Source organism: Cicer arietinum, chromosome 5 (assembly GCF_000331145.2).
Source record: "Cicer arietinum cultivar CDC Frontier isolate Library 1 chromosome 5, Cicar.CDCFrontier_v2.0, whole genome shotgun sequence".
Taxonomy (NCBI): Eukaryota; Viridiplantae; Streptophyta; class Magnoliopsida; order Fabales; family Fabaceae; genus Cicer; species Cicer arietinum.
Window position 1 is genome coordinate 25,144,823 of NC_021164.2, and position 22,946 is coordinate 25,167,768.

A 22,946-nucleotide genomic window follows, 5' to 3' on the forward strand; every position below is an offset into this window, starting at 1 on the left:
AAACACACAATGGTCAGAAGTAGTTTTACTATACCCATGTTTCTCCATGAAAGAATCAAATTTCTTGTACCATTGTTGAGGTGCTTGCTTGAGCCCATACAAACTTTTCTTTAATTTGCACACAAAATGCTCTTTACCTTTGACTTTGAAACCCTCTGGTTGCTACATATAGATCTCTTCCTCCAAATCACCGTGAAGGAATGCAGTTTTCACATCAAGTTGTTCAACTTCTAGGTTCAAACTAGCTGCTAACCCAAACACAACTTGGATAGAGGACATCTTCACCACAGGTGAAAAAATTTCATCAAAGTCAATACCTTTTCTCTGATTAAAACCTTTCACAACCAATCTTGCTTTGTATCTTGGTTGATAACTATTCTCTTCTGTCTTTATCTTGTATACCCATTTGTTCTTGAGTGCTTTTCTACCATTATGCATCTTTACCAAATCAAATGTGTGATTCTCATGCAAGGAATTCATCTCTTCTTGCATGGCCTTTAACCACTTTTCTTTATCAACATTTGTAATAGCTTCTTGATAATACTTTGGTTCTCCACTATCAGTGATCATCACATACTCATGTGGAGGATATCTTTGAGAAGGTTGACGTTCTCTAGTAGATCTTCTCAACTCAAACTCGACTGGTGGCTCAACTGAAACCTGCTCATCATGGTGAGCCACATGATCATCAGTTACATTCTCATTATATATCTGTATATCTCCCCCATCAACAAAGGTTTCTGCAGGGGGCTTAGGCGCAACATTTTCAATGTAACTTCTGGAATTTGGTTTCTGTTTTTCAACTTTATCAAAATCTTCAATAGTCTGGTCTTCAAGAAATATCACATCTCGGCTTCTGATAATTTTCTTGTCAACCGGATCCCACAATCTATAACCAAATTCTTCATCACCATAACCGACGAATATACACTGTTTGAATTTACTATCAAGCTTGGACCTCTCATATCTTAAAACGTGAACAAAACATCTGCAACTAAAAACTCTCAAATGACGGTAAGAGACATCTTTCCTTGTCCACACTCTATTTGGAACATCACCATCAAGTGGAATAGAAGGAGAAAGATTGATCAAATCCACTGCAGTTTTCATTGCTTCACCCCAAAAGGATTTCGATAATTTTGCATGAGAGAGCATACATCTGATTCTGTCATTAATCGTACGATTCATTCTCTCTGCAACACCATTATGTTGAGGTGTCTTTGGAACTGTTTTCTCAAACCTGATTCCATGTTCTCTACAATACTCTTCAAATAGACCTCTGTATTCGCCATTATTATCTGATCGAAGACATTTCAATTTCCCTCCCTTTTCTCTTTCAACACTTGCATGAAAATGCTTGAAGACTCCAAATACTTGGTCTTTAGATTTCAAAGGAAATGCCCACACTTTTCTAGAGTGGTCGTCAATAAAAGTAACAAAATATGATGCACCACCAAGAGATTTACTATCCATCATACAAACATCAGTATGAACTAAATCAAGAATATTTTGCCTCATATGAGGACCAGTATTATGAAAAGAAACTCTATGTTGTTTTCCAGCAAAACAATGAGTGCAAGTTTTTAGAGACGTACCTTTCACAGGAAGAAAGTTTTTCTTCACAAGTGTGTTGAGTCTTTTCTCACTCAAGTGACTGAGGCGCATATGCCATAAATCAGAAGATGCATCTTCAATTACATTCACTTCTTCCTTGCATAACTTCATAGGCATCCTATAGAGAGAAGTGAAACTTTGCTCCTTTGCAACCTATAGGGACCCTTTGGTGATTTTACATATATCACCACCACCAAAGTAAGTGTGATAACCCTCAATATCCAAGGCTTTCACCGAAATCAGATTGAGACGAATATTAGGTACATGTCTAACATTCTTCAATTGAAGCTTGCAACCAATCCCAGTTTCGACCCAAACATCTCCCATACCGATAATTTTACATACTCCTTCATCTCCCATTTTTACCATGCCAAAATCACCAGCACTGTAAGATGAGAAGAAATCACGCCTAGGAGTAACATGATATGAGGCACCCGAATCAATAATCCAAGATGAATCCTGACATGCAAGGTTTATGGAATTATCATCACAAACAATGTAGACATTATTAACAGATGCAATTGATGTTGTATCTTTATCATTTTTCTTCTCTTTGCCTTCATCTTTTTCCCTTGAGTGATCTCTCTTAAGGAACCTGCAATTTCTTTTTATGTGACCCGTTTTGCCACAATGATAGCATATCACTTCTTTTCTATTCCTCGACTTGCTTCTTGACTTGCTACGACTTTTAGAGTTGTCGCGTCTATGAAAGTTTCTAGATTGACTTCTCCCCCGTGACTCTGTAACTAGTGCTTCTGACTTTGAGGAAGAACCAATCAAACCACGTTCCTTTCTTCGAGCGTCTTCATTCAACATGCTCTCTTTAACTGTTGACATTTTCAACTTTCCACTTGGAGCTGAATTGGTCAACGTCACAACAAGGACTTCTCAATTATCAGGCACGAAACTCAACAATAACAACGCTTGCAACTCATCATCTAATTTAATTTCTACAGTTGTCAACTAATTCACTATATTCTGAAAAATACTCATATGCTCTGCCATTGAATCCCCATCTTTGAGATGAAAATGCATAAATAAACCAAAAAGAAAATGAAATAAGATATACAAAAGAGGATAATATAAATAAGTTTGAAGACTTTTAGGATTGGTGAATTTGGGTAGACTTGCAAGGATTCAGTACACTTGCTGAAACGTTATCACGGTTGTCAACTGATTCACTGTATTATGAAAAATAGTCATATGTTCTGCCATTGAATCCCCATCTTTGTATTTCATATTCACCAGCTTCCGAATCAAGAATGCTTTATTTTGCACATTCTTTCGTTCATACAACTCTTTTAATTTTTCCCACATCTTGTTAGCATATATTTCAGTTTCAACATGTGCATACACACTAAGATCCAACCACTGCCTGATCAACGCCACTGCCTTTCTATTCATCTTATTCCAGTCAGCGTCAGATTTATCTACGAGTTTAGCAGTGTCACCCTCAATAGGATCATACAAATCTTTATTGTATAACATGTCTTCCATGAGAGTCTTTCAAAGTGTATAATTAGAAGAGTTGAGTTTAATCATATTGGGACCTTTATTTTCCTCCTCCATTTAAATGCACAAATCAAATAACCGAGATCTAGATACCACTTTGTTAGAAAAAACCAGAGATAATTAGCGATAACTATCTCAATAATGATGAGTATTTTTTCCTCATCTGTGCAGATAAATGGCCAAACAGAAAATACAATTCCACATAACAAAAATAATTGGCAGAAAATTAAATATGAGACAAACGCAATTTTTAACGTGGAAAAAATTGAGAAAATAAAAACCACGGAACTTAGTCCAGTAAAACTTCCACTATAATAATTAATGGGTACACCATAGTCTTCCTAATAACGATAGGGAACATCAATCAACAATAACAACTTTATAACAACCTTCTACTAAAGTGGTAGAAATAGCATACTAAATTTGTAGATCAAACGGAGCAAGTTTGCTACTCTAGCAGTCGTTCTCTTTCGTTCTTCTAAGGATTTCTAAATCCCTTTAATTTCTTTCACGTGGGCCTAACCCAACAATACTTTTTTTTTTATAATAATAATAATATTAATCCTAATAAAACAAGTGGGTTCCACTTGGGAGTGAACTCACCCAACATCATTTTCTGTGTGTTGCAGAGGGAGTGCAGAATTCCAACACTATAAACTAAAACATTATTTGGGCCTTTTAGAAGTCTTGGGATTTTATTTACGAGGCCCATTGGACCCTTACAAGTATCTGTATCTTGAGATAATTTCGTACGGCCTTAGGAAGCTGAATTTGTTTCTGGCCGTCGTCGGAGCTTCATTCACCACCACAACCTTGAGCACCACCGCTTCAAACCGCAACAAAAGAAGTACTGTCACTTCAACCTTTTTCCTTCACACTTCGATTCCTTCATTAACTGCTAAACAAAATTGGGTAAAATCGTGTTCTCTCTATTCAGTTATTATATTCATTCACTGCCAATTTCTTTATGATATTGTAATGTTTGATTATGCACTGTGCATAACCTATTAGATAACAAGTCAGCATAATGTTCAAAGAACATGAACCATGAATGAACGCATATACTGCTACTGCACTTATAAAATGCTTATCAATTATTTGCTTGCTTCTCTTTTAACTAATAGTAGTTAAAGAAATCCACTCCTGCATTTATGTTTGGAATTTAGAAATTGGAAATGACAGTGGTGGATCTAAGACTCTGGCTCTGAGGCACAAAATATGACAGTACTTTCAGATTTTCGGTGTCTTGGGCTTCAGGTGAAAAAGAAAAAAAAATTAGGGGGGTCAGAATAGAAAAAAAGTAGGGTATTAGTGCAATTTTGCAAAGTTCAAAGTACTTAAAGTTTTTCCAAATTTAGGGTGGATAATTGTGCTTGAGATGTCATCTTAAGGTACTTCCTAGTTTAGCTTGTTGAATTCGTAACTTTTTAATTTTGATCTCTTTATTACCACTATTTTCTTTTCATGTTTTTCAATGTCATCTAAAGAGGATTACATTTGTGCAGCCCAATAAGGCCTTGAATTTTCAGTTTAGGCCCATGAATATTTGCTTTGGTCATTAGTGGAAAATTGCAGTTCCCAACTTCTTATGGCAGCTGTGCGAGAAATTTCTGCAACTTTGCTCTCTCGCTCAAAACCTCACACCTCTCTTTTTCGTCGTCTCTTCTTTCGTAGAAAGACTTCCAAGATTTTTGTGAAAGGTACAGTTTTTTTCCTTCTTTTAGCTGTTTCATGTTCTTCTTTTGGTCTGAGATTGAGTTTTTTATTTAATTGTCTTCACATTTGAGTTTCCTTCAATTGCTTCAATTATGAAAAATACAGAATAAGATTAGATACTTTTAGCCCCTAGACTGAATATTATCACGTTGCAATTAGTTTTAGCATGTAAAAAAATGAATATGTGGTTAAACTAAATCTTTAGTCTTTGTTTGGGAGTTTGGAGGAGAGGGCGAAGGGAGCGCTTTCCAGGGAAGAGAAAATAGAGAAATGGAGAGAATTTTTTTATATTTTTAAAGAAAGTGATTTTATAGAGAATGTTTATGATTAGTATATTTTTAATTTATATAGCATTATAAACAACATGAAAATGATTTGAAGAATTTGTCTAAGCCCTCCAAAATCCTTCTCTTATACAACTTTTGAGTTTACTCAAAATAGGGAGATTTTGTAGTATGAATAAAAACAAACCTCTCAACACCCTCTCCTCCCAAAGCTCTTCATTCATTCCATTTCTTCCTTCTTTTTTTCAAAGTCCTCCCCTCCCTTCCAAACTCACAAACAAAACCTTAGTTTTAGCATGTGAGTAAAATAAATCTATGGTTGAACTGATTATTGAACATATAGTTTGCACAATCTCTAGTGTTATATACCCACACGATTGAGGCTTCGACATCAAGACTTTTGTTATCTCGATGCAATTGAGGTTGTATTAGTTGCAATTGATTGTAATTCTCCATAATGTCAAGTATCACGCGCACAGTGATTTTTATCATAATCGTGTTCATGATTAAAAACCTTACACATCAGTAAACCAACCATATGTGAGGGGTAAGAAAACTGTATCCCACGAAGAGGTGAGACAATTTTAATTTTTGAAAAGAAAAGTTGGCATTACACTCCATTCATGAACACAACAGCCAAAAACAATCAACTTTCCTCCTTTTTAATCAAATGAAATTCAGGACTCCATAATGATTATAACGGAAATTTTACACACACACACATGCCTATATAAGTCAATGGTTATGATTTTGTTGTTAGCCAATTGATCCTCATGCTATGATTAAGTTTAGTTTGTACTTTGTTGAATGCTTTCGAAAATGTACTAAGTGAGACCTTTAGCCTGATGTAAGAACAGCTAAATGATACTCTCTGTATCTACACACTATAGAATGCATTAGGAATTACTTGTGGCTTTAAATGGGATTCACACAGCCACCTAAGTCCTAGGTTACTTGAAATTGCAGAATGATTTAATTTAGATCATTTTGACTATTTCATTCAGGTACCCTTCTATTCTTGCTCTAAAGGGGCTTTTATAGTGGGATTCTTGTAGTATGATACTCATCATTTATTGCCTTGATTATGTTGAACATATCTAATTTTTTAGTGCTGTTGTATTGTTATTTTTAATGAAAAAAGAAAAAACAAATCCCCAATTTAACACTCTTGCTGGTGCTGTGACTTATAAATCTTGATGCAGGATTAGCCTTTTCTACTACAGAGGAGAAATTAGCCGAAGCTTTTTCTCAATACGGCAACGTTCTCAAAGGTATGTGTGTCTGTATTGTCAACACAAATCTAAAACCTCTCAGATTAATATTCTAATGCTTGCATCATCTCATTTTTCCAGCTGATATAGTATTGAATAAAGCCAAAAATAGATCCAAAGGTTTTGGATATGTAACTTTTGCTGAGGAGGAAGAAGCCCGCAAGGCACAAATTGGCATGAATAGAAAGGTTAGAATCTACTAACTTAATTATTTTTTAACTCCGTTAAATATTCAAACATAGCCTCAATAAAATACAAAATTCAGAAAATGAATGAACTGTTTCTACAGATATTACACGGACGTGTCTTGTACGTAGACATAGATCTGCCTAACGAGCGGAAGAAAACTTAGAGCAGGCAACTAAAATACAAAGGTTGATAATGAAGATGTGCATAACAGTCAGTCTCAGAAGGTAAGAAGGCACCAAACTTAGGGAGGGAAGGAGCCGCACCTCGTCCGAGCACTTCTGGTTGTTAATGTTCACTTCGCCTTTCATTGTACAAGTTACATATTTTGATCTGCCAATGAATATTTGCACGAAAAGGATATGAAGAAAAGGATAGTGAAACTTAAATATTTTTACAAAATTATTGGCAAAATGGAGCAGTATTTTTTCAATGCAAATTTCTAGCTAAATGCTTTGCAGGAAATGCATGGACATTTTAGAACTCATGGACTCACCAATCCCATGCAATTTTTTTAAGGCATGACCACTAGGATAGTTCCAAAACGAGTCTGGAAGAGTTGTGATGGTTCCTACAAGACTACAAGAAAGAGATAAGCACATGAAAGGATATATCCATCACCAACTAAACAAAATGACCAGTGAACCAACCTCATTAGAAGAAAATCAAATTCCAGATCATCTTTTTCCTATTACTGTAACTGAAACATTTCATAACACATACTAATGAAGGTTAGTAACGTACAACACAAAAGGATAAGAAAACAAGAAAATAGTAGTTCTTTCAAAAGGAAACATCATTCTAAAATCTCTATTAAGATTACAAGTACAGTTCTACTCAATCATCATCATTAGTGTATATGATTTGTATTGTATTGATTATACTCTGTATATCCTGTAAGCATATTGGATTGTATAGAAGCACAGTAGATAGTGTAAAGGACCAATGTAGATGTGTAGAGTGCATGTGTAGAGTGCAATTAGTGTGTTACTGTTGTAGATCATTCAAATTTGTAACTGATTGAGTGTACAACACTTATCTTTATGGAATTTCATCACTTTGACGATTTATATTTTACTCTTGTACTATAATCACCAAAAGACCGTACCCTTCTATCTACTAATAAACCAAACTGCAAAGCAAACAACTTTTCAAGTCAAGAATAGAAACATGCTTTCTTCTTTATCCTTTCCCAAAAGACTTCAAATTCTGGCCACAAAAACCTTTTCCACATAATTGAGTCAACCAATGAGGTTATACATGTAATGTATGTAGGATACCTCAATGTTAGAATCAAATTTTAATGAATGCACTGGTGTTAACATAAATTTTACTTTTACTTAAATTAAAGATTAATACATAAATAAATAAAACATATGTCACCAACCAGCGCAGAAGAAGACCATCCCGATGCAGTGTTTTAGAGCACCCTATACTGAAATTTTTCTTGTCTTCCCTTCAAGACATATATTATCAGGCACAAAGCTTGATCGTTTTAATTTAACATTGGAATTTTCAGAGTAAATTTTTCAATTTTTTATTATTTGACCAATACTGTAAGGCCAGAAAACGAGGGTAAGAAAATTCATCAAACAAAATGCTTAACTTCAAATCCCAAACACTACTCTCCAACAATAACTGTCATACTAAGCATCGTTAAAGTACTGACACTCTGTTTAAATTTAATAATAAATGTTAGAGTATACTGAGATTCTGTGGTGACCTAATTGAACAATTCAAAGTTCAAACACCTTCCCCAATCGTCTTAGAACTTGAGATAGTAAAAGCCACATGAAAGTGACAGAAAAAGAAATTCACAAGAATGCAATAAAAAACAACTTACATATTGGACGTCTCGATATTAAAACTAACTAATCACGGAAAGAAAGTCAAAACAGATTTAATTTGAATTATGCTGGGAAATATGATCTTTATTACATTCTATTATATTTGACATTAGAAGTCCAGAGCTGATATTGAATAAATTCATGAAGAACCAACTATATTCTAGTAGCAGGACATACCGTTGGGTACACTTGACATAAGTCTAACATTTCTCATACAAATTAGAGAGAAAAGGCTTGACATAAGTATAATTTCTCGTACAAATTAGAGAGAAAATGGTGACATTCTTTCTTATTTGTTTGGAGAAATAGGTAACAGGAAGCAAAAAATGCACATGCAGGTCAAGCATTTAAGGAGAAACAGACAAATTAACAGGTTGATAAAACTGCAACATACTAGAAGAAGTTGTAGTCCAAGGGGACAAAGAAGTAACAGCATGCCACATGAACACATTTGTAGCAAAAATCTGATAATCAGAAAGCGCATGAGATTATTTCATAAAAAGGTAGTGCATAACGTGCAAATAACTGCCTCTCATAAAAAAAAACATACAAATAACTGAAAAGGCCCATTCACTCTAGAAACCTGCATAATTTTTATTCTTTATAACAATCATTAATGGTAAACACAAAATTTAATCGTGCCACTGTGATTTTGGTAAAAGGTACACTTTGGGCCTTCAACAAAATCACATGCCAATATAACTTTGTTAAACTCGGCATGATTCGAAACATGCTTTATGATTGATACTCCTTTAAGGTATTAAGGGCTAGCGGTGGTTCATTTAGATGTTTTTTTATATAGAACTCACTAATAGAAAAAGGATGAAAACGAATCCTCCTGTCCTGACAGTGCAGCAAAAAGAACAAACAAAAAATATATGCATATCTATGTGAGTGGTCAAAGAAACAACTCTCCAACTCTTCCCCTCTAAATAGTTCGCAAAGAAAATACTATGTAGTCAAATCTCAAGAAACATAATTCTATCCTGTGTTTATTTGCATGGAAAGAAACCCTGTCTAAAATACAGGAACAATGCATTAAATAAATGAGCCAAGTTCCTACAAGCATAGCAAACTAGCTAGAATGTTTATAAGATCATGTTTATCATAGAAAATTAGCTATGATAACCAGTTAAGCAAAAAGAAATCATATCTGTGAAAAGTTCTAGATAAGTAAGATATCAGACGAAACCTGAACTTTAATTAGATAAGTAAGAAATCAGAATTTTTGCTGAACACTGGTACATGGAAAAATTATGTTTATTTACTCAATTAAGGTCATTTGTATTGATTATCAATAGAGATATAGGAAGGGGAAAAAGGAGCCAAAGGTGCAAACCTGACGGCGAAAGAATCTTAGTGTATATAGTAGAATGCATCCAAGGGCCATTCGAACTGCATATAAAAAATACGACACAAAAGGCTACATGTAAGAAAAATAAATTGCGCAACAGCTGATGATAATTAAGTCAAAATATGAACTCAAAAAAAAAAGAAAAAGAAAAATGCGTGCTATCAACAGAACAAGATTAAGCAAATACATTGCACACATGAAGCAATCTTAACTTAGACACAGGCAGTGGCGGATTTTAAAAAAAATATCGGGAGAGTTGGAGAGCGACAAGTATTAATTAAACTATTATAATTAAAATTTATAAAAGTGATATAGTTTTTTTTAGAGTTTGACACAATTTGTACACAGTAGACAAATTGAAAATGTTAGAATTTCAATTCATAGTTTCACAATTTTTACGAGACACAATTTTCATGCATCATACAATTCGCACAAGTTTTAGAACATCACAAAATTCATTCAAATAAAATATATCCACTTTATGATTCTTTTTATTTATATATATAGAGTTTGTTGAATTAATTTATTATATTTTATCGCTTGAATTGCATAATTTCTAATATGATTAACGATTTGGATTGTTATTTAAGTACAATTGAATAATCTTTTAGTAAAACTAAGAAGATTATTGTTTTTTATTATATTCTTATAGAAAAATTATTTAAATAAAAAAAATAAAAATGCTGAAAATATAATCAAAATAAAGAGAAAGAGATGATGACAATTTCTCAAACATGAAACATATTTAAAGATATTTTAATATATTAATAATGTGCAATACGTCAATGACCGTCAAATGCACAAGGTTACCTGTGAGAAGAGCATAAAAATTCGTCAAATGCAGCAAACTTGCAATAGACATGATTCGAGCCAACAAGTGACACAAGCAAATCACCTACAAAATTAACACAATTAGAGATAAAGTATATAATTTAATAAAAATAGACTTTGACGGTATTCATAGACCAGTGCACTTTCCAATAATAATATTGTATCGATACTGTACTTTTCAAGATATAAGCATTGTTCACATAAGCAATATAATTAAACGTTTATAACTGTATAAAATGAAATCAAACTGTTCTTATATATGCTATAGTATATTTACATAAGCTATCTTGGACGGCATATGAAATAAAAATAAGCTAAAATCAACTTATGAATATATCACAAATTGTTTCTATAAATTCTCCCACGTAGTCTCAAACATCATGTTAGTAAATAAGCTCAAATAAGTCAACTCAAATTCCGAGAGAAAATGGTTGAAAACACAAAAACAAGCTTACCAATGAAAATGCGAGGAACCAGGGAACTCCGAATGATCATAGTATTCATTAATTGACATAACAATATTGGAAGTAATGATTTTTCAAACTTCAAACAATGTTCTAACAAATCTATTACATCACGATTGACGAGTTGATAATTATGTGAAAATGTATAATGATTTTTCAAAAACTATTATTTTAAATGGTTCCATTTTAATTTTATTAATATACTATACATTTTACATTCTAAATTTATTATTAAATATCATGCAAATTCAAAAGAATTCAAAGGATTCATGAAAGATTAATGAAGACTAACATGCAAATTCAAAGATAATTTTTTATGTGTATTGTAATTTTATGTGTACTGTAGTTTTTATGTGTATTGTAATTTTTTTTTGTCATAGGAAGATTATTTTTCTTTAGTATTTTGTGAGTAGTACCAGAATGAAAGATATTTTGTCACTTGATACATCAAATTTATATGAATTTTTAAATGTCATGTATTTCATATAAATAACATACTATGTTGAATAATAAAAATAAAAATTCATTATTAAGTTACTTACTCATCTTTATATTTACTAATTTACTTAATTTATATATGTCATGTTCATTATTTTAAAAATTATTATTTCATCTAATCTAATTATTTAATTTTTTTATAATTATTGTTTTTATTTGTTTAAAATTAAAAGTATTGTTTTATAATAAGTTTTTTTGGAAAGAAAAAAAATATTCTTTCGAGAATTCAAAAATAAGATTAAAGAGTGGTGTTGGAGTCATGTTTTTCATCAGTAATATTGACGAAAGTAATTTTTAAATTAGATTGTGATTAGATTTTTTTAGTGTAAATTATTTTGTTAAGTAAACTTATTAATTTAATGTCAATAAAATTTATGAGAATTGATATATATATATATATATATATATATATATATATATATATATATAATTAATATAACAATTTATTTATTAAGATAGTTGCGACGCACGATTACACTCTAGTCTGTACATTGTAATAAAGCAAACACGATCAATTGGCAAGTTTGACACGTGTCAATTAACTAGAGTGTTAGGAAAATATCAAATTTCTATTAATAGAAATAATAAGTGCTGATTTTTTTGTAAGAATAAAATTAAACTTCAATTACATCACGACTTTGTAAATGATGTGTCGGTTGAGAAGTTAATGGCTAATTAAAAAAATAAGAAGAATGAATTAAAAATAAAATAAAAAAAAACATAAAACTTCTGTTACATCAGGACCTTTATCCACGATACATCCGTTGTTGAGAATTTAGTGACCAATTAAAAAATTAAAAATAAAATACAATACACCACTTAACAGTTTTTTTTAAGATATTGTATATGTCCGTTGAGAAGTTAATAGCCAATAAAAAAAATAAGAAAAATGAATTAAACATAAAAGATTTTTTTTAAGAAAAAAATAAAACTTCCATCACATCATGCATTCTTTGAGAAGTCAATGGCGAATTAAAAAATAAAAAAATGAATTAAAAATAAAAGATTTTTTTTAAGAAAAAAATAAAACTTCCATCACATCATGCATTCTTTGAGAAGTCAACGGTCAATTAAAAAATAAGAAAATAAATTAAAAATAAAATACAATACACTATTTGACATTTCCCGGTTGAGAATTTAGTGGCCAATTAAAAAATAAAAAGAATAACAATAAAATATAATTGCAACTTGACAGTTTTTGAAAGGTAATTATTTTTTAAACACTACTCTGGCAACCGCCACTTCAAATTAATTAATTTTTTTTTTACCAAAATTCATTATCCATCTTTGTGTTTATCTTTCTCCAAAAAAATCAGACTCTATAGGTGATGATGATGCGTCCGTTGAGAAGTTAATGACCAATTAAAAAATAAGAAGAATAAATTAAAAATAAAATACAATACACCACACGACTTGACATTTCACCGTTTAGAATTTAGTGGCCAATTAAAAAATAAAAATAAAATACAATAGATTTGACAGTTTTTTTGTGCTGAAGGTAATTGTTTTTTAAACACTACTTTATCAATCAAAACTTTATTTTATTTTACTAATTCTTTTAGTGTCTCCAGATTTTCTTCTTAATTTGTCGTCCTCAGTTAATCGTCCTTTTCAGTGTTCTCTCATTTTTTTTCCTTCAATAATCTCTCATTTTTTGTGCCTCGATAGATATCATTCATATTATCTCATCTATACACAATTCTCTTTTAATCTATACATTATAATAAAGCAAACATGATAAATTAGCAAGTTTGACACGTGTCAATTAACCAGAGTGTTAGGAAAATATCAAGTTTCTATTAATAGAAATAATACGTACTGATGTTTTTTTTGTAAGAATAAAATTAAACTTCAATTACAACTTTATAAATGATGCGTCGGTTGAGAAGTTAATGGCCAATTAAAAAATAAGAAAAATGAATTAAAAATAAAATAAAAAATAATTTAAGAAAAACATAAAACTTCTGCTACATCACGACATTTATCCACGATACATCCGTTGTTGAGAATTTAGTGACCAATTAAAAAATTAAAAATAAAATACAATACATCAGACAGTTTTTTTTAAGATATTGTATGCGTCCGTTAAGAAGTTAATGGTCAATAAAAAATAAGAAAAATGAATTAAAAATAAAAGTTTTTTTAAAGAAAAACATAAAATTTCCATCACATCATGCGAGGAGTTAATGGTCAATTAAAAAATAAGAAAATGAATTAAAAATAAAATACAATACACGATTTGACATTTCACGGTTGAGAATTTAGTGGTCAATTAAAAAATAAAAAGAATAACAATAAAATATAATTGCACGACTCGATAGTTTTTGAAAGGTAATTGTTTTTTAAACACTACTCTGGCAACTGCCACTTCAAATTAATTAGTTTTTTTTTTTTTACCAAAATTCATTATCCATCTTTCTCCAAAAAAAATTAGACTCTATACGTGATGATGATGCGTCCGTTGAGAAGTTAATGATCAATTAAAAAATAAGAAGAATCAATTAAAAATAAAATACAATACACCACACGACTTACATTTCACCGTTGAGAATTTAGTGGCCAATTAAAAATAAAAATAAAATACAATACACCACGACTTGACAGTTTTTTGTGTGCTGAATGTAATTGTTTTTTAAACACTACTTTATCAATCAAAATTTTATTTTATTTTACTAATTCTTTTAGTGTCTCCATATTTCCTTCTTAATTCGTCGTCCTCAGTTAATCGTCCTTTTCACTATTCTCTCATTTTTTCCTTCAATAATCTCTCATTTTTTGTGCCTCGATAGATATCATTCATATTATCTCATCTATACACAATTCTCTTGTTATGATATTAATTTATCAAATTTGTGTTTCATATTGTTAGGGTCATAAAATTCAAGCAAGTATAGTGGTCCGAGAATTAGAAACCAGATTGGTCGCAATCTCTCCATACGATTTGATTCCCATAAATTTGAAATGTTGACAATTTTTTTAAGGTAATTGTTTTTTAAACACTACTTTAGCGACCGCTTTAAATTAATTTAATTAAAAAATTTATTTTATTTTTACGATTTAATTAATTTAATTAAAAAATTTATTTTATTTTTACGAATTCGTTTAGTGCCATCAAGACTTTCCTTTTTAATTCGCCGTCTCTGTTAACAGTCTCTTCGATAATCTCTCATTTTTTGCGTCTCTCTTATCATTCATATTGTCTACTCTATATACAATTCCTTTTACTCTATATACAATTCCTTTTTTACTTTTCTTTACCAATTGTTGCTTCAATTTCTTTAAGAAAGGAGTAATGTAATTTGGTTGTTACAGTTGTTCCAATGTGGTTTAAACATAAATTTTATGCGATGAAAATGGTAACATCTTCAAGAAAGGAGTCATGTAATTTGGTTGTTACCGTTGTTCGAGTGTGGTTTAAACATAAATTTTATGCGATGAAAATGACAATGTTTAATTCTTTCTTTTATAAATTCAAATTTTAAATTATATTATCAGTTTATTAACAAAACTGTGTTTTACATAGACATCAATTCGAAATGTTGACATAATTATTTTGGTAAATATATTCACATGAATTAAATTTATTTCAATATGTCATTGTTATTTTATTTATAAAAATATTACTATTTTGTTATATATATATATTTTTTATTGTTTATGTTTTTAAATTTTGTCTCAAAGAAAAATAATAATTTATTTAAATAAATATAAAATTTATTTCGGAATTAAAAAAAAAATACAATTCATTACATCTATTCCACAATTTTTTTTGGAAGTAATGGGTTTTTAAACTTCAAGCACTACTCTGAATCTATTCATTATATCGCCATTTGACGAGTTGATAGTTATGTGAAACTATATAATGATTTTTAAAAAACTACTATTTTAAATGGTTACATTTTAATTTTACTAGTATATTATATATTTTACATTATAAATTTATTATTAAATATCATTCAAATTCAAAAGAATTTAAATGATTCAGGAAAGATTAATGACAACTAACATGCAAATTCAAACATAAAAGATAATAATAATTTTTATGTGTATTTATTTTTTTTTTGTGATGTGAATATTATTTGTCTGTAGTATTTTGTGAGTAATACTTGAATGAAAAATATTTTGCCACTTGATACAGCAAAATTTATATGAATTCTTAAATGTCATTTTTTTTCATATAAATAACATATTATGTTGAATAATAAAAATAAAAATTCATTATTAAGTTACTTACTCTTCTTTACATTCATTTACTAATTTACTTAATTTATATATGTCATGTCCATTTATTTTAAAAATTCTTATTTCATCTAATTTAATTATTTAATTTTTTAATAATTATTATTTTTATTTGTTTAAAATTAAAAGTATTATTTTATAATAAGTTTTTTTGGAAAGAAAAAAATATTATTTGAAGAATTCACAAATAAGACATCATTATTTGATTATAAGTAGTTTTTAAGTTAGATTAAAATTAGATTTTTTTTTTATTATAAATTATTTTCTTAAATCAATTTATTTATTTAATGTCAATAAAATTTATGAGAATTAATATATATATATATATATATATATATATATATATAAATTAATATAATAATTTATTTATTAAGATAGTATGATATTTCTTACACACTAGTATATTCAATAACAAACAAAAAAAAATCAAATAATAAAAATTTAATGTAAAAAAATATAAAAAGAGAGAGAGAAAAACCTGATTGCTTCGACTTAGTTAACGCACCATGAGTATGTAGAAAGCAGTGATTGACCCTAATAGTTCAGAAAATTCGCAGATTTATCATTGGAAGCCATTGTTTTCGTTTTCGGTGTGTTGGAAAGGGAGTTCAGAATTCCAACACTACCAACAAAGACATTGATTGGGACTTTTAGAAGTGTTCGGCTTTTATTTACGAGACCCAGTGAACCCTTCCAAGTATCTTACGCTCATTTGGGTTATCTTATTTATACACCGATTCTCGGCCTGAACTTTGTTTTCCGCCGTCGCCGGAGCTTCATTCACCACCCCCACCGTGAGCACCACCACTTCAAACCGCAACAAAAGAAGCACTGTCATTCAACCTTTTACCTTTACACTTCGATTCCTTCATTGCTAAACAAATTGGGTAAAAATCGTGTTCTCTCTATTCTTATTATATTCATTCACTACGAATTTCTTTATGAATTTTATTTATACATTATTGTTTATTATTTATGATAACTAATACTATGTAGGAATTTATTTGCAATTATTATTATAATGTTTGATTATGTACTATGCATAACCTATTAGATAACAAGGCAGCATAAAGTTCAATTCAAACAACATATAAACATGAATGAATACAGTTCTTATTTGCAAGTGTTGACTATTTGTTCTGTGTTTTTGTGGGGGCCTAGTATGGTTCAATTAGTAAAGCTGGCTAGGCATTGTAGAAAGCTCTGTACTCTTAATGTTGTGCATGCCCCATCCACTCCATACTCACCCCTTTTTAACTTCCAAAATCAGCTCGAAACATGCATAAAAAAATAGAATTCTTGAGCTATGGCATCCATTGTCCCGTCAAAGACCACCCTAACCCCCAAGTTTCACGCTTTCTTCAAAAGGGCTTCTCAGAAATCACTGAAGGAATTGTTGGGAAAGCATTGCATGCACTTTGCATGAAAGGCGTTATTCAACTCAACACATTTTATACAAATACCTTGATTAACATGTACCCCAAGTTCGGTAGCATAAACTATGCTCAACATGTTTTTGATGAAATGTTGGACAGAAATGATGCTTCTTGGAATAACATGATGTCGGGGTTTGTTCGAGTGGGTTGCTACCATGAAGCTATGCAATTCTTTTGCCACATGTTAGAATATGGTGTTACCCCAAGCAGTTATATAGTTGCTAGTTTAGTGACTGCATGTGATAGGTCAGGGTGCATCACTGAAGGGGCACTTCAGATTTATGATTATGTCGTCAACTGCGGTTTGATGTCTAATGTATTCGTTGGTACTAGTTTGCTGCACTTTTATGGTACACATTGTATGGTTTCTGAGGCTAACAAACTCTTTGAGGAGATTGAGGAACCAAATATAGTCTCTTGGACTTCTTTGATGGTTTGCTATGTGCAGTTAATGGGTATGCAAAAGAAGTTCTAAATTTTTATCGGCATTTAAGAAACAACGGGTTAATTTGTAATGAAATTATAATGGCTACAGTTATTAGAACTTGTGGAATGTTTGGGGATAAAACCATGGGTTATCAGATCCTTGGAGATGTTGTCAAATCTGGATTAGACACCGGTAGTGTCTCTGTGGCGAACTCCCTTATATCCATGTTTGGTAATTATGATAGTGTATAGAGGCATCACGTGTGTTTAATAACATGAAGGAACGTGATACTATTTCATGGAATTCAATTATTAGTGGAAGTGCACATAATGGTCATTTCGAAGAATCTATAGGATATTTCTTTTGGATGCGTCATACTCACACGGAAACAAATTATATTACTATATCAGCGTTGTTACCGGTATTCGGTTCTGTACAACATTTGAAGTGGGGAAGAGGACTTCACAGTCTAATCATAAAATCTGGACTAGAATCAAATGTTTGTGTATGTAATAGTCTTTTAAGTATGTATTCTCATGCTGGATCATCCGAGGATGCATAATTTGTTTTTCATACAATGCCAAAGAAAGATTTAATTTCATGGAATTCCATGATGGCAAGCCATGCTGAAGATGGAAAGTATTCACATGCCATACAACTTTTGATTGAGATGCTCAAAACAAGAAAGACAACGAACTACGTAACTTTTACAACTTCATTATCTGCCTGTTATAATTTAGAAAAACTAAAGATTGTTCATGACTTTGTGATTCAGTATGACATACATCACAATTTAATCATAGGTAATACATTGGTTACCATGTATGGGAAGTTTGGCTTGATGGCTGAAGCACAATAGGTGCGCAAAATAATGCATGAGAGAGATGTGGTAACATGGAATGCGTTGATAAGTGGCCATGCCGATAACAAAGAACCAAATGCCGCAATTGAAGCATTCAACTTATTGAGAGAAGAAGGTTTGCTTGTAAACTACATTACTATTGTCAATCTTCTCGGTGCTTGTTTGTCTCCCGGTTATCTTTTGGAACATGGAATGCCAATCCACACACAGATAATTGTGACAGGATTTGAATTAAATATGTATGTCCAAAGCTCCCTAATTACAATGTATGCCCAGTGTGGCGATCTTAATACAAGTAACTATATTTTTGATGTAATAGCTAATAAAAATTCTAGTACTTGGAATGCCATTCTTTCTGCAAATGCCCATTATGGGCCTGGTGAGAAATCACTAAAATTTATTGCAAGGATGAGAAATTACGGGGTTGATTTAGATCAATTTAGCTTCTCTGTAGCTCTTGGATTATTAAACTTGGGTTCAAGTCAAATGAATATGTTTTAAATGCTACAATGGATATGTATGGAAAATGTGGAGAAATTGATGATGTATTTAGAGTCTTTCCCTTACCAAAAAGTAGGTCACAAAGGTCTTGGAACATTTTAATATCATTGTTAGAATATTAGAAAATATCTTATAATATCTATTATATTATATTCGAGTATTTTGAGTTATTCCCTGTAATCAATTTATAATCATAGAGATATTTTAGAATATCTCTCATTATTATTATGATTTATTCCTGATTTAGGATTGAGTCTATGTTTCTCTATACATAGAGATTAATATTGAGCCTTTTGTAATCAAGTTAGCATAAAACTATTATCAATAATATTCAAACCCTTATTATTTTCTCTCCTTATTTTCTCTAAAATCCCACAACTTCAACATGGTATCTAGAGCCTATTTCGATCCTCCTTGAACGATTTCGCTTCTATTCCGCTGCCAAATTACCAACAGTTAGGGAATATAATCATAGTTTCTCTTTTCCAATATTCCAACACGTTTCACTCGTTTTCTGTTCAGTTCGTTATTGCCGCCGCTGCCACTATGCCCGAAAGCGTGTCGCCAAAAGCCGTCACATGCGCTCTCACGCGCTGCTAATCTCTCCTGCGAGTAGATCTCACGTGCTGCCGTCTCCACAACGTGTGACGGCGTGTTTCCGACACAACCACTTCCATTGTGTGCGGAATCTCCCAATCTACACAACCCAAATTTTTTATGCCAAAAGTTGTTCCACGCGCGCTCATGCGCCTTCAAGATCCTCCGTGTTCATTCCACGCGCCGCCGCCAACAACTTCGAGCTTAGGCGCGGCTGTCTGCCTTCCGGCACAATGTTTCAATCGTCTAGATTGGGTTTTCCTTCCTATTTACAGATCTGCCCTTACTTTCCAATTTTGGGGATGAGACCTGATCACGTCACTTTTGTTTCACTTTTGTCTGCCTGCAGCCATGGAGGTGTGGTGGATGAGGGTCTTGCATAGTTTTCTTCAATGACTACCGAATTTGGTGTCCCTACTGGAATAGAGCATTGTGTATGCATAATTGATCTTCTTGGGCGATCAGGAAAGCTTGCAGAGGCTGAAGCTTTCATTGATAAGATGCCAGTCCCACCAAATGACCTTGTTTGGCGTAGCTTGTTGGCTTCTTGCAAAATACACGGAAATTTGGAGCTCGAGAGGAAAGCTGTTGATTGTCTTTTCGAGCTAGACTCAAATGATGATTCGGCCTACGCTCTTTATTCAAATGTCTGTGCATCTACACAAAGGTGGGGAGATGTAGAGAATGTGAGAAATCAAATGGAATCACACAACTTAAAGAAGAAACCTGCGTGTAGTTGGATCAAGTTGAAAAACAAGGTTGTGACTTTTGGTATGGGAGACCAGTTTCATCCAAAAACTGCACAAATCTATGGAAAAGTTAGAAGAGCTAAGAAAGATGGCTAGAGAGGAAGGCTATATGCCATACACAAGCTATGCATTACAAGATACAAATGACGAACAAAAGGAGCATAATCTTTGGAACCACAGTGAGAGAATTGCCCTTGCATTTGGTTTGATCAATAGTCCCGAAGGCTCACCTCTTAGAATTTTTAAGAATCTTCGTGTTTGTGGTGATTGCCACTCCTTTTTCAAGCTAGTTAGTAAAACTGTTGGTAGGAAAATCATAGTAAGGGATTCATACTGGTTTCATCATTTCTATGGTGGCAAGTGTTCTTGTTCAGATTACTGGTAGTAGATTGAACTTTGTTGGATGTAGTAATTAAAAATATGTTATATTTTCCAGTTTATTGAGTTTGATTTCGGTACGTCGTGCAATTTTTTTTATACTGTTCCTGAATCATACTGTTTCTGAGAACATGAACTCCAGCGTAAATCTTAAAAATTGCAGATTACCTTGGTGAAATTTTGATCGTATGTTTATTTATTTTGTCTCCATATAGCCAAAATACGTTATTTTGACTGATTAAAAAAATATGAATGTATTACGGGTCTTATTGATAGGATTGCTAGTCAAGCAAGGCTTCCTATTAGGAAGGTGTATGAGAGAAGGAACCAAACTTAATTTCTAGGTTGTTAGTTCTATTAATTGCTGAGCTGTGCCAGCTGTAAACCCTAACTGAATTAGTTAGGATGGTTAGTATAAATAACAGAAGCTTAGTCTTCAATAGAGAGGCAGTTAGAGAGTTAATTGGTTGGGACTGAATTGCAGGGCAATTCAGTTAGGAAATCTGTAACTGCTACATCTATTCGTTGTCAATTTCAATAATACATTTTTGAGAGAAACCCTTCTTGATTTTCTTTCTTTCATCCTTGCTGTTTTAATTCCAGTTTTAACACTTATGTGAATATGTTTAGTGCTTAGGAATTATCGTGACAGTTGCATTACAAAACTCATATATCAAGTTATAGAACTCTTAACGAGATAGGGTTTGTGTTAAACAAAATCTAATATGAAATGTATATTGACTATAAATTCAAGAATTTTTGGTGTATTATAATGCTTTTTTTCGGTGTTCAAATTTGGTGTAGAATCTGTTAGTGCCCAATTGCGGATGTCAGGCAATATAAGGGCAGATCTTGGGCTTAGTATCTGTTAAAACTATAATAGTTGTCATTGTTAAATTTGTTATGTAGTTTAGTCATGTTCCTGAAATGTTATGAGTGATAATTGCCCGTGTGCTTGCATCTTGCATTCTGGATGAGATTTCAGATTTGTGTATTTTGAGTGAGTAATAATTAGTGTCATGATTTGAATTTTCAATTGTAATATTAATAAAAAATAATTCCATTTTTGAAATATTCTCTTTGCTTCACATATTGTTAAGTTGTAAGCATTCTCTTCTTACTCCTTTGTGAAGAGAATAGAGAAGATTGGAGATCAATTCTTTCATATTTACCCGCGGTGATGCGTTCTCCTTCTCTATTTTGGGCGTCCCAAGCGGTGGAAACTCTCAGAGAAATTGGAAGTGGGCCGCCTCTTATACATCGCCATTACCGAACTCAGGAACTCTCTTTCTCTATCTTCCGAACCTTTAGCTCTTTCTGCTGCACATGGATATGTCCTCTTCTTCGACGAGGTAATATACTACACAGGTAACTCCTCCGTTTTAGAACCTCATATTTTTTAATTTTGAGTTCAGCTTTCTTGTAATATGTAGGAAATTAAGGCATCTATTTGTTAAAAAAATATATGAGAAATGTCTTTACTAATTTTACAAGATTATTAATCAGATTAACAATGATCGGTTACAGAATTTATTCAGGAACAAAGATTCACAATTGCATGAATTATCAATATAAGAGTACAAATACAATGCTTATTCAAAAGATTAATCAAGACAGAAATTCACCAATACAAACATTCAAGAATAACATTCAAGCAATATCAAAATAAAGAGAAAAGATAAGAAAATCGTGCACCAGGATTTATACTGGTTCGGCTATCTGTTTGATAGCCTACATCTAGTCCTGAAATCTAAACCAGATTTCAGCCTTTCTAATAGAATCGACTTGAGTACGTTTTACAGATTTTCCAGCTCACACATGACCTATCTATCCAACTCACTCGCTTCTATTACAATGCCACCTTATCCCTAGAGTTACTCGCCAAACCCTCACGAGATCAAGATGAGACTTCTTCTTGATGAACACACGCACCAACAAAGATAGTCACCAGTTTACACTATTGGATTTCCAGAATTTTCTTTACAGATTGTTTTTACAGAAAAGATAAAAGAGGACAAATGATGATGACTCAATCACAATATGAATTTCACACAAAAAGGATTTGCCAAATGAGTATTTTGTGTGGTTACAATTATTTCTTTCAAAGTGTTTTTCCTGGTTTCTGTATTGTGAAAACGTGTAATGAATAATTGTTTCAAGTGTAGTGTATTTAGTTGTGA

General features: G+C 31.8%; 3 protein-coding genes, 1 long non-coding RNA gene and 1 pseudogene across 4 annotated transcripts in view; 4 read left to right on the top strand and 1 right to left on the bottom strand.

The window, feature by feature from the left end:
* Positions 1-3,833: 3,833 nt before the first annotated feature.
* Positions 3,834-7,660, top strand: LOC101508235 (small RNA-binding protein 11, chloroplastic). The gene is made up of 5 exons (XM_004499822.4): positions 3,834-4,038; positions 4,632-4,826; positions 6,329-6,397; positions 6,479-6,585; positions 6,687-7,660. The coding sequence occupies exons 2-5, from the start codon at positions 4,715-4,717 to the stop codon at positions 6,747-6,749; spliced, it is 351 nt and encodes a 116-aa protein (XP_004499879.1). The 5' UTR covers positions 3,834-4,038; positions 4,632-4,714; the 3' UTR covers positions 6,750-7,660.
* Positions 6,579-7,868, bottom strand: LOC140920220 (uncharacterized). Its single transcript, XR_012162926.1, has 2 exons — positions 7,234-7,868; positions 6,579-7,162 (listed from the first exon to the last, which is right to left on the bottom strand). It is a non-coding gene; the product is annotated as an uncharacterized lncRNA (long non-coding RNA).
* Positions 7,869-16,263: 8,395 nt separating this feature from the next.
* Positions 16,264-21,856, top strand: LOC140920328 (pentatricopeptide repeat-containing protein At4g18520, chloroplastic-like; annotated as a pseudogene).
* On the top strand, positions 20,032-20,484 carry LOC140920400 (pentatricopeptide repeat-containing protein At1g20230-like). The gene has a single exon (XM_073368671.1). It carries the CDS (start codon positions 20,032-20,034, stop codon positions 20,482-20,484), a length of 453 nt encoding a protein of 150 aa, XP_073224772.1.
* The window catches only part of LOC101507719 (poly(ADP-ribose) glycohydrolase 1-like), a 27,285-nt gene continuing 24,836 nt past the window's right edge, over positions 20,498-22,946 (top strand). Inside the window, exons 1-3 of the mRNA XM_073368672.1 lie at positions 20,498-20,744; positions 21,571-21,627; positions 21,946-22,118. Of these exons, the coding sequence (XP_073224773.1) occupies positions 20,498-20,744; positions 21,571-21,627; positions 21,946-22,118 (477 nt within the window). The remainder of the gene's footprint in view (positions 20,745-21,570; positions 21,628-21,945; positions 22,119-22,946) is intronic.

Bases quoted from the DNA above. Each gene is read 5' to 3' on its own strand.
- LOC101508235 (XM_004499822.4), top strand. From the start codon at position 4,715: ATGGCAGCTGTGCGAGAAATTTCTGCAACTTTGCTCTCTCGCTCAAAA. The intron at 4,827-6,328 runs GTACAGTTTTTT...ATCTTGATGCAG, and splicing joins TTCCAAGATTTTTGTGAAAG to GATTAGCCTTTTCTACTACA. The intron at 6,398-6,478 runs GTATGTGTGTCT...TCATTTTTCCAG, and splicing joins ATACGGCAACGTTCTCAAAG to CTGATATAGTATTGAATAAA.
- LOC140920400 (XM_073368671.1), top strand. From the start codon at position 20,032: ATGACTACCGAATTTGGTGTCCCTACTGGAATAGAGCATTGTGTATGC.